The 21,167-nt window shown below is 44.0% G+C and overlaps 1 protein-coding gene across 8 annotated transcripts in view; it reads right to left on the minus strand.

Moving 5' to 3' along the window:
• Positions 1–3,078: 3,078 nt before the first annotated feature.
• Positions 3,079–21,167, minus strand: part of CA10 (carbonic anhydrase 10) — a 417,040-nt gene continuing 398,951 nt past the window's right edge. For all 8 annotated transcript variants that reach the window (XM_075903810.1, XM_075903809.1, XM_075903808.1 and 5 more), the window contains 3 exons: positions 10,362–10,516; positions 6,231–6,405; positions 3,079–4,217 (listed from right to left, as the gene is read on the minus strand). In XM_075903810.1, coding sequence (XP_075759925.1) covers positions 4,195–4,217; positions 6,231–6,405; positions 10,362–10,516 — 353 coding nt within the window. In that variant the 3' untranslated portion in view covers positions 3,079–4,194. The remainder of the gene's footprint in view (positions 4,218–6,230; positions 6,406–10,361; positions 10,517–21,167) is intronic.

Raw genomic sequence — 21,167 nt, forward strand, 5'->3', positions numbered from 1 at the left:
TGCCCTATTGTATTATCATACAAAAACTATGCTTATCATTAGGTATTTTAGATTCATGATTAGATTAAACTGATTTTGAAAAAGAGAGAGATTAGAGTATCTGTAATGGATCGCAGCAAGACTCCCTATCCAAAACTTCTCAAAACATGGAATGTTCAGAAGTCAGGTCAGAATTTTGCAATGTGGCCATGGTTCTGATTTACACAAAATGGATATAAGAACATAAGAACGGCCGTACTGGGTCAGACCAAAGGTCCTTCTAGCCCAGTATCCTGTCTGCTGACAGTGGCCAGCACCAGGTGCCCCAGAGAGGGTGGACCGAAGACAATGATCAAGTGATTTGTCTCCTGCCATCTCTCTCCAGCCTCTGACAAACCTTTTAAATTGAGCTTGTCATTAAAGTGGGAGGGATTCAGATAGCACAGCTCTAAAGCTTTATTGTTTCTTCCAGACCTTTTGGATGTTGAAGTAAAAGTCTCTTCTTTTACTGGCTTTTAATTAATCTCTAAGGGTGGAATTTTTTCATGCAGTGCACCTTGTACAATTCTCAAATGTGGAGTGCTCAGTCATTGTAAATCAGGTTCCTTTAAAGTGTCCCGAGTTTAGCCTCCATACTGAGGCCCTCCAAATCACCTAGTCACATCTGGAAGCCTTGCTCCTTTTTGAGTGTGACCACTCCCATTTCTAACGGAGGAGCAGCATTGATAAGAGGCCTCATTCATGTGAAGACACTGCATTCCTGAAAGCCCTATTCATGCTATTAGGGACAGGAAGGGCATAAATGAGAGTTTTTGGTTTGCAGTGGGCATGAACTGCTTCAGCAGATGTGATTGAATGCATCAGCTGTCTCCCAGTATGAAACTCACTGTTTGTGGAAAGTGCTAGGTATGTGTGGTTTTTGTTTAAACCCTCATGAGGAAAAGCTCGTTTAATGAAAACGTGTACAGCTCCACTCGGGCTTTTGTCCATGCTCTAGCTGTGCTTGCCGAGATCTACGATGAGACTGTGCTTGCTGAGATCTACGATGAGACTGTGCTTGCCGAGATCTACGATGCTAACTGTGGCTGAAGTTTTTTTGCTGCTGATCCTGTGGGACCCTTTGGCTAAACTGCCAATGAAGTGACTCCACCCGGCTCATCTGCAGACTGCAATGGTACCTTCCTCTCTCTCCCCAAGCCAACCCATATTCCTGTTTCTCGCTGCATTCCCCTGTGGTTTCTGTCAGCAAGTCTGATCTATGTAGGGTGATATAACTCAGTGCTTTGGCATAGCAGCCTGCCATTTCAGTGTTTCATGTAGCCCTTTGTCTCCTATCACTGTGGCCGGAGAATACACTGCTATCTAGAGGTCTTGCCAATTGGTCATAGGGGTTATGTTCCATGACTGGTTACGTCTTTATGACATTGTCTGTATGCTCACCTCTGTTTGGAGAAAGAAACTGAAAAAATGGAATTGTGACCTAAATGTTTGCAGCTATTGTGGGTATTGGAGTTCAGAGTTTTGATTTGGGCCACGGTAAAGGCTTCTCCAGTTTTCGAATCCAGATACGAATGTTTCCACATGATCCCGTGTTTTAGTTTGGACTTATCTCTACTACATTTTATCATTAAAAGAAATCTTGCCAAGATGGAGTCCATTAGTTTGCAAAATGGATTTGGAAATGTTGACAAATACATTTGCGGTATCCCAGCGTGATTACTGCATTTCTCTATTTGCAAGTCTTCTATATGCCAGTTTCACTTAATCCAAAGCACAGCATGAATCATCACAGGGACCAGCCTTTTCTATCATATCATTCCTTCTTTCTTAATCCCCTCAACTAGCTCTCGGTAAAATACCAAATAGGTTTTATTACTTATTAAAAGTTTTATAATGGGGACCTGGCTTATCTTTCCTACCTTCTGTCACCAGACAAACTCAGATGAGCACAGCTGTCAGCTATTTGTCCAAAATATAGATTGAAACCTTTTGGACTTTGTACTTTTGGAAACTTTGCTTCCCAACTGGAGAACAGTTGCAAGATTAGGCTTCAAAGAGCAAACCCAAACCTGATTCCATTAAAGTTTTTAAACTGAAATTAAAGATCTAGCTATGCAGGGACTTTTAGTGAAGTGCCTAGGAAACAGCATTAGATTACTGGTACTTGTGTATTGCACTGTCAACTCCTGCTAATTAAATAGGATAAACACTGTAATCTTGCTTTTATTTCAACAGTTGATCTTGACTTTACTAATCCACACTATAAATCGAATTGGCATTTGTATGGCTGGACTGTGGATTTATCAGTCTTTGCGTTAGTGTCCCAGTGCAAAGCACACCGATGTCAATAGAGACTCTTGCTGGCTTAAATAGGCTGTGGATAATCAGACCCTTCAGAGCTGCTAGCAGGATACTGCACCAGGACAATGGGCTTGTTTGCCTCACACCTTGCCACGTGCTATTTTCAGGGGAGCTAACAGCCTCCCCAGATCCCTGGGCAAGGAGATGGGTGGGGCCGGCTCTGTGCTCCCAGAAGAGGTGGGGACTTGTGTGGAAGAGGCGGGAATAAGGGAATAAGTGCTGCCTGGACTGCATTCCCCTCACATCAGCACTGCCTGGAGTGCGTTATGCAGCTCTCTCACCTCTGCAGGCAGACCTAAGAGCTTCCTGGAGTGTGCTGTGGAGTACTCCAGCGGCACTTTAAAGGGCTCAGGACTCCAGGAGCTGTCGCAGTGGCAGTAACAGCAGCTGGAAGCCCCGGTCCATTTAGAAACAGAAGACCCAGGGGCAATTGTGTCCTTTACACCCCCACCCCATCAACAGTCCTGGCTGTTTAGCCCAGCCCTAACTCCTCTGTAAGGGATTCCCATGCACTCATATCAAGAAATAGAATTCTGGCTGGTCTCTGTGCAAGTGTGCTAAGGAGAACGGTTGGCCACTGATAGTTTCATCTTTGGCTTTATCATATGCAACATCCCCATTATGATCACAGCTATCACGGTACATCATAGAGGGATGAGACCTGGCTTGTTGAGAACCAACTGATTTGACAACTTTGACATTGGTAATATACAAGAACATCAAAATATGCACACATCAACTTGTTAAACACATTTATTGAGTTCTTGACAGTAACCAAACACAGTGAATGACCATAATAAACAAGAAAAAAGGCATTAGCTTAACTTGCTCAGCTCCTGCTACATCTGTAAAGAAAATATATCCCTTCCAGCAATTTACAAGGTTGAATTTGTGTGTATCAATCATGGCCTCAAACTGGGGAAAGGGTAATTTTAAACTAATGCATTTTCAGTCGTCTTGTACTTCTGGAGCTAATTCTTCTTAATGATGACCCATGAAATGGAATTAAAGTTACACCAGCTTTGTGAAATGCATTCCTAATGCCATTAGCTCAGTTAAACTGGCTGCAGACAAATGAAGTAAAAAAAGAAATGTAAAGCTGCCACAAGTGCTAAAGGCTTATCATTTCAGAAAGGAAAAAAAATAAAACCAAAGCAAGTGTACTAAATTAATTTGTTAAACACATTTATTGAGTTGTTAACAGTAACCAAACACAATGTATGACCTTTGTAAAACAAGAAACAGAAAATGGATCATTTCTGATCTTGGCAAATCCTACTACAGATATGTGACAAAGGGGGGGATATATTTCAATTTCCTTTATATTCTGCGGTGACATATTTACAATACTTATCTCTCAATTTCTGTCCTTTTTTAAATTAAATAAACAGAAGGATCATAACCTAGAAATAAGTTTCCTCTACAATCTTCTTGTTCTGTCTTGTCAGTATCCGTTAATGATATGGATATAATGAGCTTCCCAAAGATTACTTGGCACACAGAACACAACTCCACTTTGATGCTGTACTGAGCCACCTCTTTTATTTTTTCTTTTGAAGGGGAGGAAAGAAAGAATTTCATATGTACAAAGGCTGAAAAGTCTTTCTTTGTGAAGCTAAATTAGTTCAGGAAAACTGTATCAAAATTGTAATCACATTTACTGTAGTTATTGTCTTTTTATTATGATGAATGAATTTTTAGTTGAGTTTCCATCTTGGCAGCTTTTTTCTTGCAGCACGTTTGCACATACTGTCATGAATCCAAAGAGTGAATGAGGCTGGGTGCATTCTAGATTATGTCAATTCACAGTAGTAGCATTCCACTGAGGTTAGGAGTTCTTCCTGTTTGTCTTAATTACTTGAGGAGCCATTCATTTACTGAAAGAACAGTAATAACAGTTATACTTTACCAACCCCCAAATATAAAACTGCTGTTTGTAAAAATTAAAATGCCTTCAATGTTTGTTTTTATAGAAAATAGTTGTTGAGCAATATCAAAATTATGAATTGAGAATGTGTCCCTTAATCTTAGACAATAGACTAGTATGGTCAAAACATTTTAAATAAAAATATTTAATTGAAAAAGGTCTTTTTCAATAGGAAATTACTTTTTAAAATTGAAAAATGAAATATTTAGTCATGCTTTACTTTTTTTCCAGAAATGTTTTTCCTTTCTAGTCCTTCCTCCCCCTTCATTCATTTTTCAGTGGCAACAGAGAAGGGGGATTATGAACTGAAAAATTTGGACTGTTCCAAAAATCATTCCTTTCGGAAACCCGAGCTTCCTATTTCTGACTAGTTCTACTACCATCTTTCCTGATATTAGTGTTTTTATCAAATGTAGTCTGATTCAAATCTACAATGGCACTTGACTTCTCAGCTGAGCTGTTTAAATATTTGTGAAATCGTATCTGCTCACTTTCAAGACGATCCCATTTTTACGAATGTTTATTCCTATGATCTGTGTGGAGCCAACATAGCTCTAGATGCAATAACATGAACAGATATTAACTGAGTTTCGAATACACAGCGCCTCTTATTGTAGGAAATTAGGGTTGGAAGAGATCTCAGGAGGTCATCTAGTGTAACTCCCTGCTCAATGGAGGACCATCCCCAACAATGCTGTGAAAACCAAAGAGATCTCAGCTAGACAGTCAGAGTTTGCAATTGGAAAAGTCATAATTATACAGCGAGAAGATATGATCTGGAAATTAGAGATGTTAAATATAGTTTAATCAGCTAATTGACTACTGAATGGATTTTCCATTGACTAGTCAATTCGTTGATAAGCGGGGGAACCACAGCAGAGTTAGTTCCCAGCCCAGGAACTAACCCCACTGTGGCTCTGCCTTTTAAATGTATTAAGAGCCTATTGGCTCTTAATACAATTAAAAGGCTAAAGCGCAGCAGGAGGGACCCAACGTGAGCTGGGACAGCTGATTCCCAGCTCGTGCAGGGTCCCCCTTTTAAATACACCAGCCTTTTAAATACATCTGATTGAAGCAGCAAGCGGGGGGGAAGTGACTAGTCGAGGGAGTAGTTGACTGATAAGCTTTTGCTTATCGGATAGTCAACTAGTTGCTTACATCCCTACTGGAAATAGCTGAGATAATCAGCATGGAACTTAACACTACTAAGGGCTCATCTCCACTACACCAGGGTTTGACACTGCATCAATCAATCCACCACCAGCTATTGATTTATCGTATCTGCTTAGACATGATAAATAGATCTCTGATGCTCTCCCATTGATGCTGGTTCTCCACTAGGATGAGAAAAGTAGCTGTCGTTGACCGGAGAGCATCCCCTGCTGACCTTGCTGCACACAAGATGCCGAGGTAAGAACATCAACTTCAGTTACACTATTTGTATAGCTGAGGTGATGTATATTAGGTCAATGGCAGGGGTTAGTGCAGACTAGGCCTTGAAGTTACCTTTCAGAGTAAAAATACATTTTATTTTATTTCCTTGTAACCTTTCTTGCAATTATCATAAAGCCTATTCTTTTAGTCCACTTTATATCGGAATCTGCTGTGTGAAACTTTTCCTAGTACAATTACGTTTTGATTCTCATTTGCATGTGCAACACTTCTTTAAAAAATAACAACGTACAGCTTCAAATTGTCGTCTTGTCATAAACTGTGGTGGTGTTATGATGCTCTGTATCATTATAAAACTTCTTATATTTCAGATATTCTAAACTTGATATCTGAAATCTGACACATTCAGATCCTATTACACCTATTTGTACATTGATTCGCTTTTATATGTCTTATAAAAAACATTATACTAAAAAAATATTATGTAAATCAAATGAGGATCTTCCAAGGAAAGAAACTCAATGTAGGTGTAGAAATTATTGTTCTGGACAGTGCCTCATGGAAAACCTACCTCTATACTGTAATTTCTGTGCTCTGTTGTTTGGACAATCTTTACCCTGTAAACTAAAGTTGATATTAGTTCGGATACATCGATTGTTGAGAGGCTGGACTGGTCTGAAATTGTCACTCATGCTCAGAAATATCTGTGATGGCTGATTCTGGCTTAGCAGTCTTAAAGAATGCATCTGTACAAAACACAAAAGAAGGACTTGTAGTATTTATTCTTTGCTGTAAGTAAACAATATTGAAAACTAATTAGATTTATCATATGCACAGTATTCTAATGATATTTTTGTGATTTGGATACTGGGATGTGTTGGCAGTAATTCAGTCTGCACTAAACATATTTCTAGACCCATGGGAAACTGGGACACCTTAACTAAAGACAAAACCATTTCTTTTTTGGTCATGATTTTGTTTCTCTAAGCCCCGTTGTAAACAAAGTACCCAGTTTTGCGCAGAGTACATGGACATGGCATGAGGGAGCCTTGGCCGATCAGAGAGGAAATGGAATCCATAGCGTTAGATAGTGACAGCAGGTGCAAAGAAAGGGAATTTGATGAATGACAAGTGAAAACTGCCCAAAGATGTTAGAGTATCTTCTTTGGCTTGCTACTGAGAAGACAGCTGTGGGTAAAAGTGCCCAGGTCCTGCTTATGCCACAGAATGATTGGCACCATATCTGTATTATTAAAGAAATTAGTGCTGCTGGAAGGCACAGGACATAACAGTCCTGGAGACTGAAGTCTTCTCTGTTCATTGAAAGATCTAGCTTGGTCAATACTAGTGCAATCATCCCTACAATTCCCTTCTAATGGGCTTTGTCTCTCACCTGGAACTCCTTTATGGGACAGTCTTTCCTTATCATGAATACTAATACAGTTGCCAATTGTGGATATGGTGTTTGTAAGGTAGGCAAATATCCACAACCAACCAGTTATCAGTCTACACTAACTTCTGAAGCAGCAATTTAAGGATTAAAGGGCATTTATCCCTGGTGGCTACCACATTAGAGTAGCAGATAAGTGGGGGAAACTAATGAGTGTGGACAGTTTTGAAGAGAACAGCAGTAGGTGGGTTTTGCATGTTGTAGAAGTGCTAATGGCTTCAAATCTTCTGCCTTGAATCAGGTCTGAGTATACTCTATAATTAGTATGTTTTCCATTACATCAGTTTGCAGTACTAATATCATATTATGCATCTAACCAGTAAAGCCTGACAAGGAGTAGCTACCAAGAGATGATGTCCATTGAGGACAAAAGTAGGCTATAGAAACATTCTGATCTTCATTGTGTACTAAACAACTTGCATTACTGCTGAAATAACAAAAATATTTTTTGTAGAAAGCATGCACATTCATCAGGAAGTTTAGTATATATGATATAAATCCTTTTTCACTCAACCGTGTCCCCTAAATTACTCTACCCATGTAGAATAGAAAAATAAACCATTCCCTGAGCCTATGCAGAATTGGACAGAAATAATACAATGCAGGTGAAACACATTTCATGCTTTCTTTTGGTTTCTTATTGACAGAAATGACAGGACTTGAAACCCCAATATGTTCTTTGAGCCCTGATTTCTCAACCTTTATTTCATTTCTTGGACTAGATAACTTCTGCTGTGTTAGTTAGAGCTGCTTTACTCTGTGGGAGGACAGGCTGTGCTTCTAATAGTTTTTAGGGATTCTACCAGGTGAGAAAACAGCTCTCAGATTTGCTTAGGCCAGGGCTCCATAAGAGTCTCACTGATGGAGAATATGCCAGGCGATGAGGTAAATCCTTGCATCCCCTGACAGACACTTCCACTTGTCACAGGGTGGCAGGCCCCAATAAATTAAGTAGGTCCCATGCTCTGTGCCCAAACAGCTCCCCTTTAGTCAATGAAGAGGGCGGGGAAGTACCTGGAAGACAGAAAAGACCAGGCAGAATCTGAGAGAGAAAGAGGGAGGGACCCATGTATCAGAGCTGCCTGAGTGAGCATCAGGAAAAGGCGCAGGGCACAGCTGCCAGGGGAGAAGATGTTTTCTTGGAAGCATGCTGAAGGCAGGAGAACAGCAAATGGGGTATGCCAGCTGACCTCTCCCAGCCAGAGAACCAGAGTTGGAAGGCTGAAGTGAGGAAGAGAGAGCAGAAGGAGCTGCCTGTTGTTTCTAAGCCAGAGTGCTAATACTGAGGGCAGGGGAGCAGCAGAGGACTAAGGATGTTAAGAGGCAGGAAACCGGGTAATCGTGTAGTGGCTATAATTTGTATCGACGACATGATTGGTCGATAAGGGAAGGCACTCAGAAGGAGCGACCCCCGCTGCAGCTCTGCAGTTTAAATGTAGTTAGAGCTGTGCACAGGCAGCCAGGGCTCCTACTACATTTAAATGGCAGAGCTGCAGCGGGGGTAGTGTATGGACCCAGCGCGAGCCGGGACTGAGCTTGGCTTGCTCAGTCCTTGCTCACACCGGGTCCAGTAGTCTCCTTGGACACAGGCTGCTGCCACGGCAGCTCCTATCTGCGGGGGTCCCAACTCCCCACTGAGATCCCCCTGCAGACAGGGGTTGCTACTGGAGCAGCCTTCCCTGCCCCCCTCGCACTGCTGCCTCTGCTCCCCGAAATGCAAGTAGTCGACTAATCAACTACTCTTTTACATCTCTAAGAGAGACTTCACTGCTGACATTTCCACACCAGAGAGCTGGGCCCAGCGAATCAGTGTGAGGACTGTGGGGGAGTGAGGGATGCTTCTCTGGCAAGGATAATCTCCCAGGAGTGAGGCTGTGGGGGTTCCCACTGGGAAGAGAGGGGTTGCACTGTGTTAGAGGGGCTGGAGTAACTGTCCTAACAGAGGGGCAGAAGGGGACCATCCAGAAGCCTTGGGGTGGTGGTGGTGGCATTAGTGGTTTTCCTGCTGGGAAGAGCGGGGTTTTAAGGACTATCTGAACTGGACTATGTATTGGGACTTCTCTTACAAGCTATTAGAACTGTGCTATGATAATCAACCAAACCCAGAGAGGAGTATTATTTAAGCAAAAGAGACTGAAGTGGGGCTTCTTTTGCTCCCTCAGAAGGGAAAGTGAGGCAGGTGCACTGGTAGTGCCACAGCCTGCTGCAAGATGGTGCCACCCATTGACCTTTGCTCTGATTTCCCAGGAATCCACGCTTGAGGATCTGCTGTCTGTGGGTCTCTCAGTAGGAGTAGAAAGCAACTGACCCTGTCCTTGTGGATTTTATACCAATGTGGTCCCAAGAAGGCAGACACAACAGAATGAAGCTAGCCTCTACTCACTACTGACTCTACACTGTTGTGATCTAACAGGAGTTTTCAATCTATCACCTGGAACCAATGGCCTGGCTTCTACATTTTTTGACACAAATGTGCTGGCATCAATCCTGCCACCTTTTCCTGCACCAGAAAACGCAGACTGGAGCCTTCACCAGAGGCTCTTTGTCCTAGCTACAGTCCCATTGCATCAACTGGCTGCCCCATTTCCCTAGGGATGCATCTATTCTGCACTGTTATTTTGAGATAGCTAATATTATTTTGAAATAAATATGCGAGTGTCTACACAACCACTCTGTTACTTTGAAATAATTTCGAAATAATAGCTTATTCCGAAATCTGTAAACCTCATTCTACGAGGAATAACACCTATTCCAAAACAGCTATTTTGAAATAAGGCGCGTGTTTCAAAAAAGCCCCTCACCAGAACCATTCTAAGTTATTCCTCCCCAGTGCCTCCTGGGGCTCTAAATCGAGATAGCACGTCTACATTAGAGAAGCCTGCCTTGGACTAATTTTGAGGCTTCCCTACAGTGTAGACATGCTATTCTGAAACAAGCTATTTCAGAATAACTATTCCAGAAGAGTTTATTTTGAAATAAGCATGCAGTGTAAACGTACTTTAGGAGACCACAATCCTCACTCTTCTCTCACCTACCATGGAACAGTCCCATTTATGCTTCAGCACTTGGGTACTTTTTAGTTATTCTAACACCCCCTTGTGCACAACTTATAAAATAAACATGTTTAAGATTGAGTCTTGCATTAGCCCAAAGTGATAAACTTAATTTCAAGTATGATGCCACAAACATACATTTAAAATGCTTGTTCTTCTGATGACATTTACTAGATGCATTCTATTAATTTTCATTTACCTGCATCCTTGTTATGTAGACGGGTTTGTTCATTATTATCCAACTTGCTGTTTCATAGCAGGGTGGAATGGTCATTGACCCATCATATGTAATGAAACTAGAGGTCTCTGGATAAAGTTCCTCAATGTTAAGTCCCTGCAGTAAATATGCATCATCTAGAGAATAAAGAGAGAAAACAATTTAGATCAAGCAATATTTTCACAAGACAAATTTTGTCGCACATGGCTTTTATACTAGAACCTCAGAGGTACTGAAATAGAAAGTCAAATATATTTTAATATAGTAACTCTGCTTGGATTAAATTCTGTCCTTGGATGCTTACTCGCAGCTCCTTCTGACTTCAGAGGAAGCTCTGCACAAGCACCTGCATTGAGTATTTGGCCCCATTTTAGGCATTTGGGTTTAAAGCTGACTGAAGTTGCATTTCTTGATTTGGCTGCAGAAGTCTTTGGAAAATGCCGACTTACTGTGTTTATGGAGTGCTGAAAATTTCTGCTCAATAAAACCTTGGGAAGGCCAAGAGTATGAAAGCTTAATTACCCTTGTTTGAGAGACGATTGTTCTGCCTTGTTAAGGTTAATGTATGATGATAAAGCTGCTCAATGAAGCCTGCCATGCTTTAGTGAGCACAGTGGGAGGGGATGCAGTATAAACTCAGAATGCTAAAGCCAGAGATGAGAAAATAAGGTGTAAAGAAACTTCATGGGCTTCCCACTTTTTTCATATCCTCTCTGGTATCAATAAGGTGTCCCTTTGTAGATGGCTGTAGAGGAAGGACATGTGCCAGCATATAATTAGAAATGGATCTATTGTTTAAGAGTCATCAAAGCCGCTCAGCCCCTGCTACAGTGTATGTATTATTGCAGTCATATAACACTGACCCGGCAGAACTTTCTGCCAATCTTTCAAAGCTGTAACTCAGATTTTCCAGTATTCTCTGCAGAATTCCAGACTCCAGAAGTACCTTATTACAAACCACACGGGGGTGCTTTACATATAAATTGTTTCTGCTATCTCCTCCACCCATATCATGTATCTCTGAAGAAGCTGGATGGTAAAATGAAGAACTAGTGAAATCTCAGGGGCTGCTTTCAATTGCATGTCGCGTGTTTGATGTTGATTAATTAGTTAAGCAAATACTAGGTGGGCAAGAAACATGTGTTGCCATGACGCCTAGTAATCCCAGTGCTTTTCCGTTCAGCACATTAAAGGGCCTTACATTGACACTGATGGGGGGAGGAGGAGTATGGAAGCAAGTGCAGTGGAAACCAAATGCTAAGATTCCTGGTCATAGACTAGAGGTCTCAGACTAAAGCACATCACTTCTAATCTCTTTGGGTATGTCTACACTACAGCACTAATTCAAACTAACTTAATTTGAATTAGTTAATTCGAACTAAGCTAATTCGAATTAGTACATCTAGACCTAAAAACTAATTCGAATTAGCATTTTGCTAATTCGAAATAGCATGTCCACACTGAGTGGACCCTGAACCGAAGTTAAGGATGGCTGGAACCAGTGCCGGCAGGGCATCAGATTAGGACTTAGAGTGTGGAGCTGCTGCCTCAGGCTAGCTGAGGGCTGTGCTTAAAGGCACCCGACCCCCCCATCTCAGACAGAAATTTCTCAGGTGTCTCTGCTCGCTGGTCTACCTCGCTGAGGGACAGCAAAGCATTTGTGTCTCGGAGTGCTCTGCTTGCCCTCATTCGGGACACCACGGCACTGCAACATGGAACCAGATCTGCCCCATGGGACTCCGCTGCATCTCGTGGACACGTTGTCGGCAGCCTGGCTGCACTGTCTGCAGGCTGCCATCCGGGAGGACCATCGAGGGGATGTCAGGATCCAGGGGGCCCTGTGGGACAGCTTCCACCCAGAGGAGCGCTAACAGTCTCCCCGGTCTACCCCACTGGGGGGATTATGCCCCATTCCTCCCTCTCATCCTTCCATTTACCCTTCCCTAGCCCCCCCTTCCTGATGTCAAAGAAAAGACACGTATTTTTAAAAATAACAACTCTTTATTCAACACAACTGGGGAGAGGGAATGAAACTGTGGGGAGACGGGGGAAAGGAGGCGGGAGAGGGCAAGAGAGAGAGTGGTGGAAGAGGGGAGGGGGAAAACTAGGAGGAGGGAACTGGAAGGGGGAAGCAAGGGGAAGAAGGGGGAGGGGAAACTCAGGGATCAGAGGTGGGGGTCTCGCTGGGCCAACCGCCTCCCAGCACGGCGAGGGAGGGGGCCTTGGTGTCCCTGGGGGGATGGGGTGGAGGGTGTGGAGGTTGAGGTGGGGTGTGTGGACATTGAGGAGGAGGGTGTGGAGATTGAGGAGGAGAAAGTGGGGGGGGAAGGAGTGGGACAGTTGTTGGGGGGGCAGCATGCGCAGGACCGGCACAGGGCACCATGCTCTGCAGCAGGGCCTGCAGGTTAGCGTTTCTGGCTTGGTCCTCAGCCAGCTGCTCCCATCGGAGCTGCAGGTCTTCCCGCATCCAGGCCTCGACAATGCGGTGCAGGGCTCGCAGGGCCCCGAGGTGCTGGTCCCAATACTCCTGCCTTGTGGTGGTGGTCCGGAGCAGGCTACGGGTGAGGGAGCATGTCCCGGGTGGGGTGGTGCGCCCTGCACGAGCAGCTGGTGCAGCTGTAGAGAAAGAAGAGAAGCGGTCAGTTCTCCCTGGGGACACAGTGGATGATGCCTAGCCTCCGCCCCGTGATGTGAGGGCGACCGTGCCCTGTACCATCAGAGCCGCTGTGCTTGCACAGAGGCCATGGTCAAGATGTCTGGCTCTCCCCAGGACTGGGAGCTTCCCCAAGACTGCACCCATGCCCCTGTGCCGTGTATAGTGTGGGCAGGCCAGGGGGGAGATGTCCCCTGCCTCTGTGTAGAGGGGTGTGTGTGAAGGGAGGGCATCCTGCTGGGTCCCGCACCAGGGTCGGGAGCGTGTCAGGTCTCTTCACACATGCATGTGCCTATTGGGCCACAGCCCTGGGTGTCACGCAGCTGGAGCCACCTGCCCAAGGGTGACATGGCATGTGCTCGCACGTGCACAGGTGGCTTCGTGATCCATGGGAGGCATGGCCCACATGCGCGGTCCCTGGTCTCCCTCCCCGCCTCCCACCTCAGCTTACTTACCCGGTATGGCCTCCCTGGATGACCCTGCCGACTCCGGTGCCGGAACAGCTGGCGGAGACCCCTCTGGTGTGCCTGGGTCAGGGCCCTCTGGTCCTGGCTCCCTGCCTCCCGGGCTGGCGCGGACCATCCCGGCCCCCAAGACTTGGTCGAGGACGGGGAAGTGGGGACAGGTGGCAGCCCCTGCTGCAACGCCGCCTCTGGTGGCCCTGGCGTACGCCTGCCACAGCTGTTTAACTTTCAGGTACACCTGCTCCTGGATGTGTGTCCCTTTCGGGCCATGGTGGCCGCTATGTGGCTGTAGATGGCCGCGCGTTCCTCCTCCTAGTGCGGAGATGATGGACGTTGGAGGCCTGCCCCTAAATCTCAATGAGGTCCATGACCTCCGCACTAGTCTAGGAGGGCACATGCCATCTACGGCCCCTGGCTGGCCCCTGGGTGCTGGGGGACTGGGCAGGGGATGGCTGGCTGTCACTGGTTGCCTGGCTCATCCTGGGGCCACTGGGTCAGGGGCACAGACTGCTGGCAGGGCTGTCTCTGGCAAGTGCCGTCTGGCCAGAGTCTACCCCTTTAAGGGCCCCAGGGCTGGGGGAGAGGAGAGGAGTTTTCCTGGTTTGGCCCAGAGTGGCCACCAGGGGGAACCTTGGAAGAGCTAGCCTCCAGTTAGTTCGAATTAAGTGGCTACACGGTCCTTAATTCGAACTACTTAATTTGAACTAGGCGTTACGCCTCGTAGAATGAGGTTTACCTAGTTCGAATTAAGCGCTCCGCTAGTTCAATTTAAATTCGAACAAGCAGTTTGTATGTATGGCCGCTATTAAAGTCAATTCGAACTAACGAATTAACTTTGTAGTATAGACATACACACAGTGCAAAGTCATGACCATTCTGAAAGGGTATCTGAAGTTTCCTATGCAATATTTATTGTAAACGTAACTAGAAGAAAAAGAGTACATTAATGAAAAATAAATGTACAATCAATACATCTTTTAGACAAGGTATTGGAAAAAGAAAAAGAGGGAAAGATATTTTGAAACTGTAAATATTTTTGATGTTCACTTGTATGAAATTCATGCTGAATTTGGCTAATAAAAGCTAAAAATGTTGACTTCAGATGGCTTCACCTTAGATAGCTGGTAAGTCAGGCAGGTATGTCATTTCACCAGTTACTCTTTTCTATGACAGCAGCAGAAGTAGCCATGTCAAGCATGGTCAAGCATGTGAAGACTCAATGGAAGTAAATTACTGAGTTTGACTGGTTCAGTTACAGTATGTGTCTGTCATATAAGCCACATTTCCCCAGGTGCCACTCACAAAGTAGATCAACTTACTTGACTCATGCTCTGCTTTGTGTCGCTAGTATAATAAAGGCTGTACCTACTGTTTCAATATCCTCATTTACAACCATCTTATGTACAATGCAATTGATCAACATTAATGGTATTACTGCACAGTTAAACAATCTCCATGTATTCCTCCTCTCCTGCCTTCCAAAAAGAAAGCAGAAAAGTTGGAATGATTAAGGAAGCGTGCAAACGGTTACAAAAATGTGATATTTCATCTCCATTTGACAGATTGTTGCTAAAATATAAGGCATATTCAGGCAAAATACTTGTTCTATATTGTGTGTGTGCGTGTGTATGTGAGGGGGTACAGACCCTTTCAGATCATAAACACCTGTCTCAGGCAGTAGATGCTTGGGGAGCCCGGGGAATGCAAATGTGATGGTTTCTATCTTGACCAACACACTGAGGATTTAGGGAGCTAAATGCATGAGTTGCTACAGAAGGAACTAAATGGTCCAGGCTCCCTACCTGTGACTTTCTAGATTCACTAGAAAATGGACCTGGCATTGCTTGGCTCCTTAACTCAATTTTTGTTTTTCTTCATTTAAATCTGGAGTGGGGGTGGAGATGAGGGGTTCAGTGTGCAGGCTGCCCTGGGGAGAGGGGACAACTCCAGCCCTCTCACACCGCAGCAGCTTGGGGCCAGGTGAGAAGCTCCTCTCCACAGCTGCTGCAGCTCAAGCAGGCACAGCTGGGGAAAGGATGCATGTCTCCTGGTTTGGGAAGGTCCAGGCTCAACTGCCCCTTGTGCTCCCCAGCCAGACTGAGGAATGCAGCAAACGGTGCAATTTTCCCTCGCTCCCTGATGAAGGGAAACAGCCAGCAATGTTCCTGTACAAATCAGGGTGTGGGGAGCTTTAGCCTCCCTCTCCCTAAAGGGCGCCTTGGGGGTGGGACGCTCAGGGCTGGCAGTCCCGGATGGGGATGATCTCAGGTGCCCCTAGCCAGCCCTTTTTACCTGCCTGGTGATTCTGTCTTTTTTCTGTATGGTTTTCTGAGGCGCACTCCCATTCCAGGTCCATACCATTTTTCTGGCACGACCAAACTCTTGCCTTACGTTATGCTAAGAGGAAGCTGCATACCGAATTTGGTGGTCCTTGCTCTTACTGTTTAGGAGGAGTTCTTGAACAGACAGACAGGTGGACAGACAGACAGCCTCTCGCAAATATACAGTACATATCCCCTGGGACTGGTCAGAGACTGGACACATTCACCAGTCGGTTACACAAGATCAGGCCTGTTATTTATTTAAAATCTTTTCATATGTGATCTTTATTGTTTCTTGGCTGTGAGAAATGTGAAGTCCCGCTCCTTTTTGTATTTGCAGTCAACACAAATACAGTTCCATATATCAAGGCTGTGGTCTACTAATAGAATGGAACACATTGTTACTCCCACCTACGTGACTGAGTCTATCACCTTTGTTAACATGTTCAGCTTCCATTGGCCCTAAAGCTTGAGATTCTGAATCTGGTTCTGAGCCAAAAAAACATTCCAGGTGAAAGTGCAAAACCATCGCTGCAGCATTACTGAGTCAGAATGGCGTTAATTTTTAACAGCTAGAGATGACTGAATACACCTAAGTCCTATCAATAAAAAAATTAGCAGTGCAGCAATAATTTTGCTGGAATTAGTGAGCATGGAATTCATTAATTTTCATGCCAGTGATTGTTTTGTATGAGTCATTACACACCTCTTTCCCCATATGAACATCCTTCTCATTATGTATGAGCCACGAAGACGGGGCATATTCATTCTAAACGATATGGAATCAATGAGACAGTTTCAAACCCCAAGGGGCAAATTCTCTTACTGACATCCATGTGAACTGCAATGGGTTTGCAACTGTTTAAACAAGAGCAGAATTTGTCTTGAAGTGTCTACCTGGAGACTATAAGAAATTAGTGAATAACTGGGATATTGATCATTTATGGTGTTTTTCCTCACATCTTTTTATTTTACCTGCTCTGCAATAGATGGGCACCACAAAAATTGGGTTAGAAGCAATGCAGCAAGGTAGCCAATAGAAGACATGCAGCCAACTTCATTGTTGGAATAAATGAAAGAAATGCTATTTGTCTCAGTGGAACTGCCCCGGTTTATGCCAATGGTGAATTTAGCCCATTATTCTTAACGTGGATTTTTAAGCTGTGTACATGTAAGTGGCCTATACAGTCACCCAGACAACACTTATGATCTAGGGCAGGAGTGAGCCATATAACAAAGAACTGTCCTGAACCCTGTGGGAGCTCTTGCACTCTAGTGTAAGGTCCAAGAAACCATGAGTTCCTAGCAGGACATCTGGGAGCACATGAAGAGCTTGGTTGATGATGCAGTGCCCTTGGGGAGAATGCAGCAAGTTACTCTCACCTCTGGGGTAGAATTGTAGGAGTTAGACCTGGCCCTCTCTGCATAGGTTAGAACTAGCTGTAGAGTCATTGCATTTCTGGAATGCAAGGACTCCCTTTGTGATAAATTTCTGAATCGGGACAGAGGATTCTTGGGCTGTCTACCTCCCTTTTGTACCTATGCAGGAGTCCCAAGCACCATTTATCCCTAAATCATCAGCAGTGTATTTCCTAGTGTGCCTCTCTGTCACTGTAAGATCTATTTGCTGATGTGATGTAATGCACTCACTTAGTCCCATCTGGGTCACTAATAACTCTGCAGATTCGAAATGCAGTTGTACAATAATAATGCTCTGTGTATCTCATCTAAGAAATAAATGACAGAGCTGTAAGGGGAAAGCACAAGGCTGAGGTTAGCAGGAGCAACCAACTGAACATGTGAGTGAGGGTTGAGTTTAGATCAGCAATGGGCAACCTAGCTTAGTGAGTGGACCGCATGAGTGGCCCTCCTTCATCTCAGTGGGCTGCAAGGTTGTAACCCAGACAGTCTCCTGGGATAGGGTAGTTTTGCTCATAGTGCTTGTGTACCTAGAATTTGCAGGGTGTGCCGACTGACCCATAGCAGTGCAGAGGGAGCGCACGGCTCTCATGGTCAGTGTCGTGTGCAATCACATTAGTAAAGCCAGTAAGAAAAAAACTACGCAGACAGAAACTACATAAAAACATAAGAACGGCCATACTGGGTAAGACCAAAGGTCCATCAAGCCCAGTAGCCAACAGTGGCCAGCATCAGGTGCCCCAGAGAGGGTGGACCGAAGATAATGATCAAGTGATTTGTCTCCTGCCATCCTTCTCCAGCCTCTGACAGAGGCCAGGGACACCATTTCTATCCCCTGGCTAATAGCCTTTTACGGACCTAACCTCCATGAAATTATCTAGCTTCTCTTTAAACTCTGTTATAGTCCTAGCCTTCACAGCCTCCTCTGGCAAGGAGTTCCACAGGTTGACTACACTCTGTGTGAAGAAGAACTTTCTTTTATTAGTTCTATACCTGCTACCCATTCATTCCATTTGGTGTCCTGTAGTTCTTTTATTATGGGTACTAATAAATAACTTTTCTTTATCCGCCCTCTCCACACCACCCATGATTTTATATACCTCTATCATATCCCCCCTCAGTCTTCTCTTTTCTAAACTGAAAAGTCCCAGTCGCTTTAACCTCTCTTCATGTGGGACCCGTTCCAAACTCCTAATCATTTTAGTTGCCCTTTTCTGAACCCTTTCCAAGGCCAAAATATCTTTTTTGAGGTGAGGAGACCACATCTATACACACTATTCAAGATGTGGGCATACCATAGTTTTATACAAGGGCAGTAAGATATTCTGTCTTATTTTCTATCCCTTTCTTAATAATTCCTAGCATCCTATTTGCCTTTTTGACCGCCGCTGCACAGTGTGTGGAAGTTTTCGGAGAACTATCCACAATAACTCCAAGATTCCTGATTTGTCGTAGCCAGATTTGACCCCGTCATACTGTACATATAGTTGGGGTTATATTTCCCAATGTGCATTACTTTACACTTATGCACATTAAGCTTCATTTGCCATTTTGTTGCCCAATCGCTCAGTTTGGTGAGATCTTTTTGGAGTCCCTCACAGTCTGCTTCTGTCTTGACTATCCTAAACAGTTTGGTATCATCCACAAACTTTACCACCTCACTACTTACCCCTTTCTCCAGATCATTTATGAATAAGTTGAAAAGGACTGGTCCCAGGACTGACCCTTGGGGGACACCACTAGTTACCCTTCTCCATTCTGAAAATTTACCATTTATTCCTACCCTTTGTTTCTGTCTTTTAACCAGTTCTCAATCTAAGAAAGGACCTTCCCTCTTATCCCATGGCAATGTAATTTACACAAGAGCCTTTGGTGAGGGACCTTGTCAAATGCTTTCTGAAAATCTAAGTATTCTATATCTACTGGATCCCCCTAATTTCGACTAATTTGCCCGGTACTGCAGTTAGAGTTACCGGATAGGTTACAAACCAGAGATAATAGTTCAGCAATTTCCCATTTGAGTTCTTTTAGAACCCTTCGATGAATGCCATCCGGTCCTGGAGATTTGTTAATATTAAGTTTTTCTATTTGTTCCAAAACCTCCTCTAATGACACTTCAATCCGGGACAGTTACTCAGATTCATCACCCACGAAGGACGGTGCAGATTCGGGAATCTCCCCAACGTCCTCAGCCGTGAAGACTGAAGCAAAGAAATCATTTAGTTTCTCTGCAATGGCTTTATCGTCCTTGATTGCTCCATATATAGCTCGATTGTCTAGGGGACCCACAGGTTTTTTAGCAGGCTTCCTACTTCTAATGTAATTAAAAAACATTTTGTTATTTCTTTTTGAGTTTTTGGTTAGCTGTTCCTCAAAATCTTTTTTTGCTTATTACATTTTTACACTTGATTTGACAGTGTTTATGTTCCTTTCTATTTATCTTACTAGGATTGGACTTCCACTTCTTAGAAGATGCCTTTTTGTCCCTCACTGCTTCTTTTACATGGTGGTTAAGCCACGGTGACTCTTTTTTAGGTCTCTTGCTATGTTTTTTAATTTGGGGTATACATTTAAGTTGGGCCTCTATTATGGTGTCTTTAAAAAGTTTCGTAGCAGCTTGCAGGGATTTGACTCTAGTCACTGTGCCTTTTAATTTGTTTAACTAACCTCCTCATTTTTGTGTAATTCCCTCCCCTTTTTTAAATTAAATGCCAGAGTGCTGGACTGCTGAGGCGTTCTTCCCACCACAGGAATGTTAAATGTTATTATATTATGGTCACTATTCCCAAGCGGTCCTGTAACAGTTATCTCCTGGACCTGATCCTGCACTCCACTCAGGATTAAATCGAGAATTGCTTCTCCCCTTGTGGGTTCCTGCACCAGTTGCTCCAAGAAGCAGTCATTTAAGCCATTGAGAAATTTTATCTCTGCTTCTATTCCTGAGGAGACATGTATCCAGTCAATATGGGGATAATTTAAATCCCCCATTATCATAGAGTTCTTTATTTTGGTAGCCTCTCTAATCTCCCTCAGCATTTCAATGTCAGTATCGCCGTCCTGGTCAGGTGGTCGGTAATATATCCCTAATGCTAATTTCTTATTATTGGAGCATGGAATTACTATCCGTAGCGATTCTATTGAACATGTTGATTCATTTAATATTTTTATTTCATTTGATTCTACATTATCTTTCACATACAGTGCCACTCCATCACCCACCTGGCCTGCTCTATCCTTTTGATATATTTTATATCCCGGTATGATTGTGTTCCACAGATTTTCCTCATTCCACCAGGTTTTGGTGATGCCTATTATGTCAATCTCCTCCTTTAATACGAGGTACTCTAGTTCACCCATCTTATTAGTCAGACTCCTAGCATTTGTGTAGAAGCACTTTAAAAATTTGCCACTGCTTATTTGTCTGCCCTTCCCTGATGCATTGGATTCCTTTATATGCAGTTGTTTGTCGCTCTGGCCCATGGTTTGTCCTCTCCCCTCCTCTCTCTCTGACTACAGCTTAGAGAAACTATCAATGGATTCTCCTCTAAGAGAAGTCTCCCTCCGATTTACGTGCATCTCCGCACCAATCGGCTTTCCCCCATCTCTTAGTTTAAAAACTGCTCTACGGCCTTTTTAATGTTTAGTGCCAGCAGTCTGGTTCCACCCTGGTTTAGGTGGAGCCCATTCTTCCTGTATAGGCTCCCCCTCTTCCAAAAGTATCCCCAGTTCCTATTAAATCCAAACCCCTCTTCCTTACGCCATCGTCTCATCCGCGCATTGAGACTCTGAAGCTCTGCCTGCCTACCTGGCCCTGCGCGTGGAACTGGAAGCATTTCTGAGAATGAAACGACACTAGCAGAATCTATCAACCCTGCATGTGGGCAATGGTACAAAATGTCTCTCAGGCCATGCATAGAATCCCAAGAAGCTT

This window comes from Pelodiscus sinensis, chromosome 20, assembly GCF_049634645.1.
Source record: "Pelodiscus sinensis isolate JC-2024 chromosome 20, ASM4963464v1, whole genome shotgun sequence".
Lineage (NCBI taxonomy): Eukaryota > Metazoa > Chordata > Testudines > Trionychidae > Pelodiscus > Pelodiscus sinensis.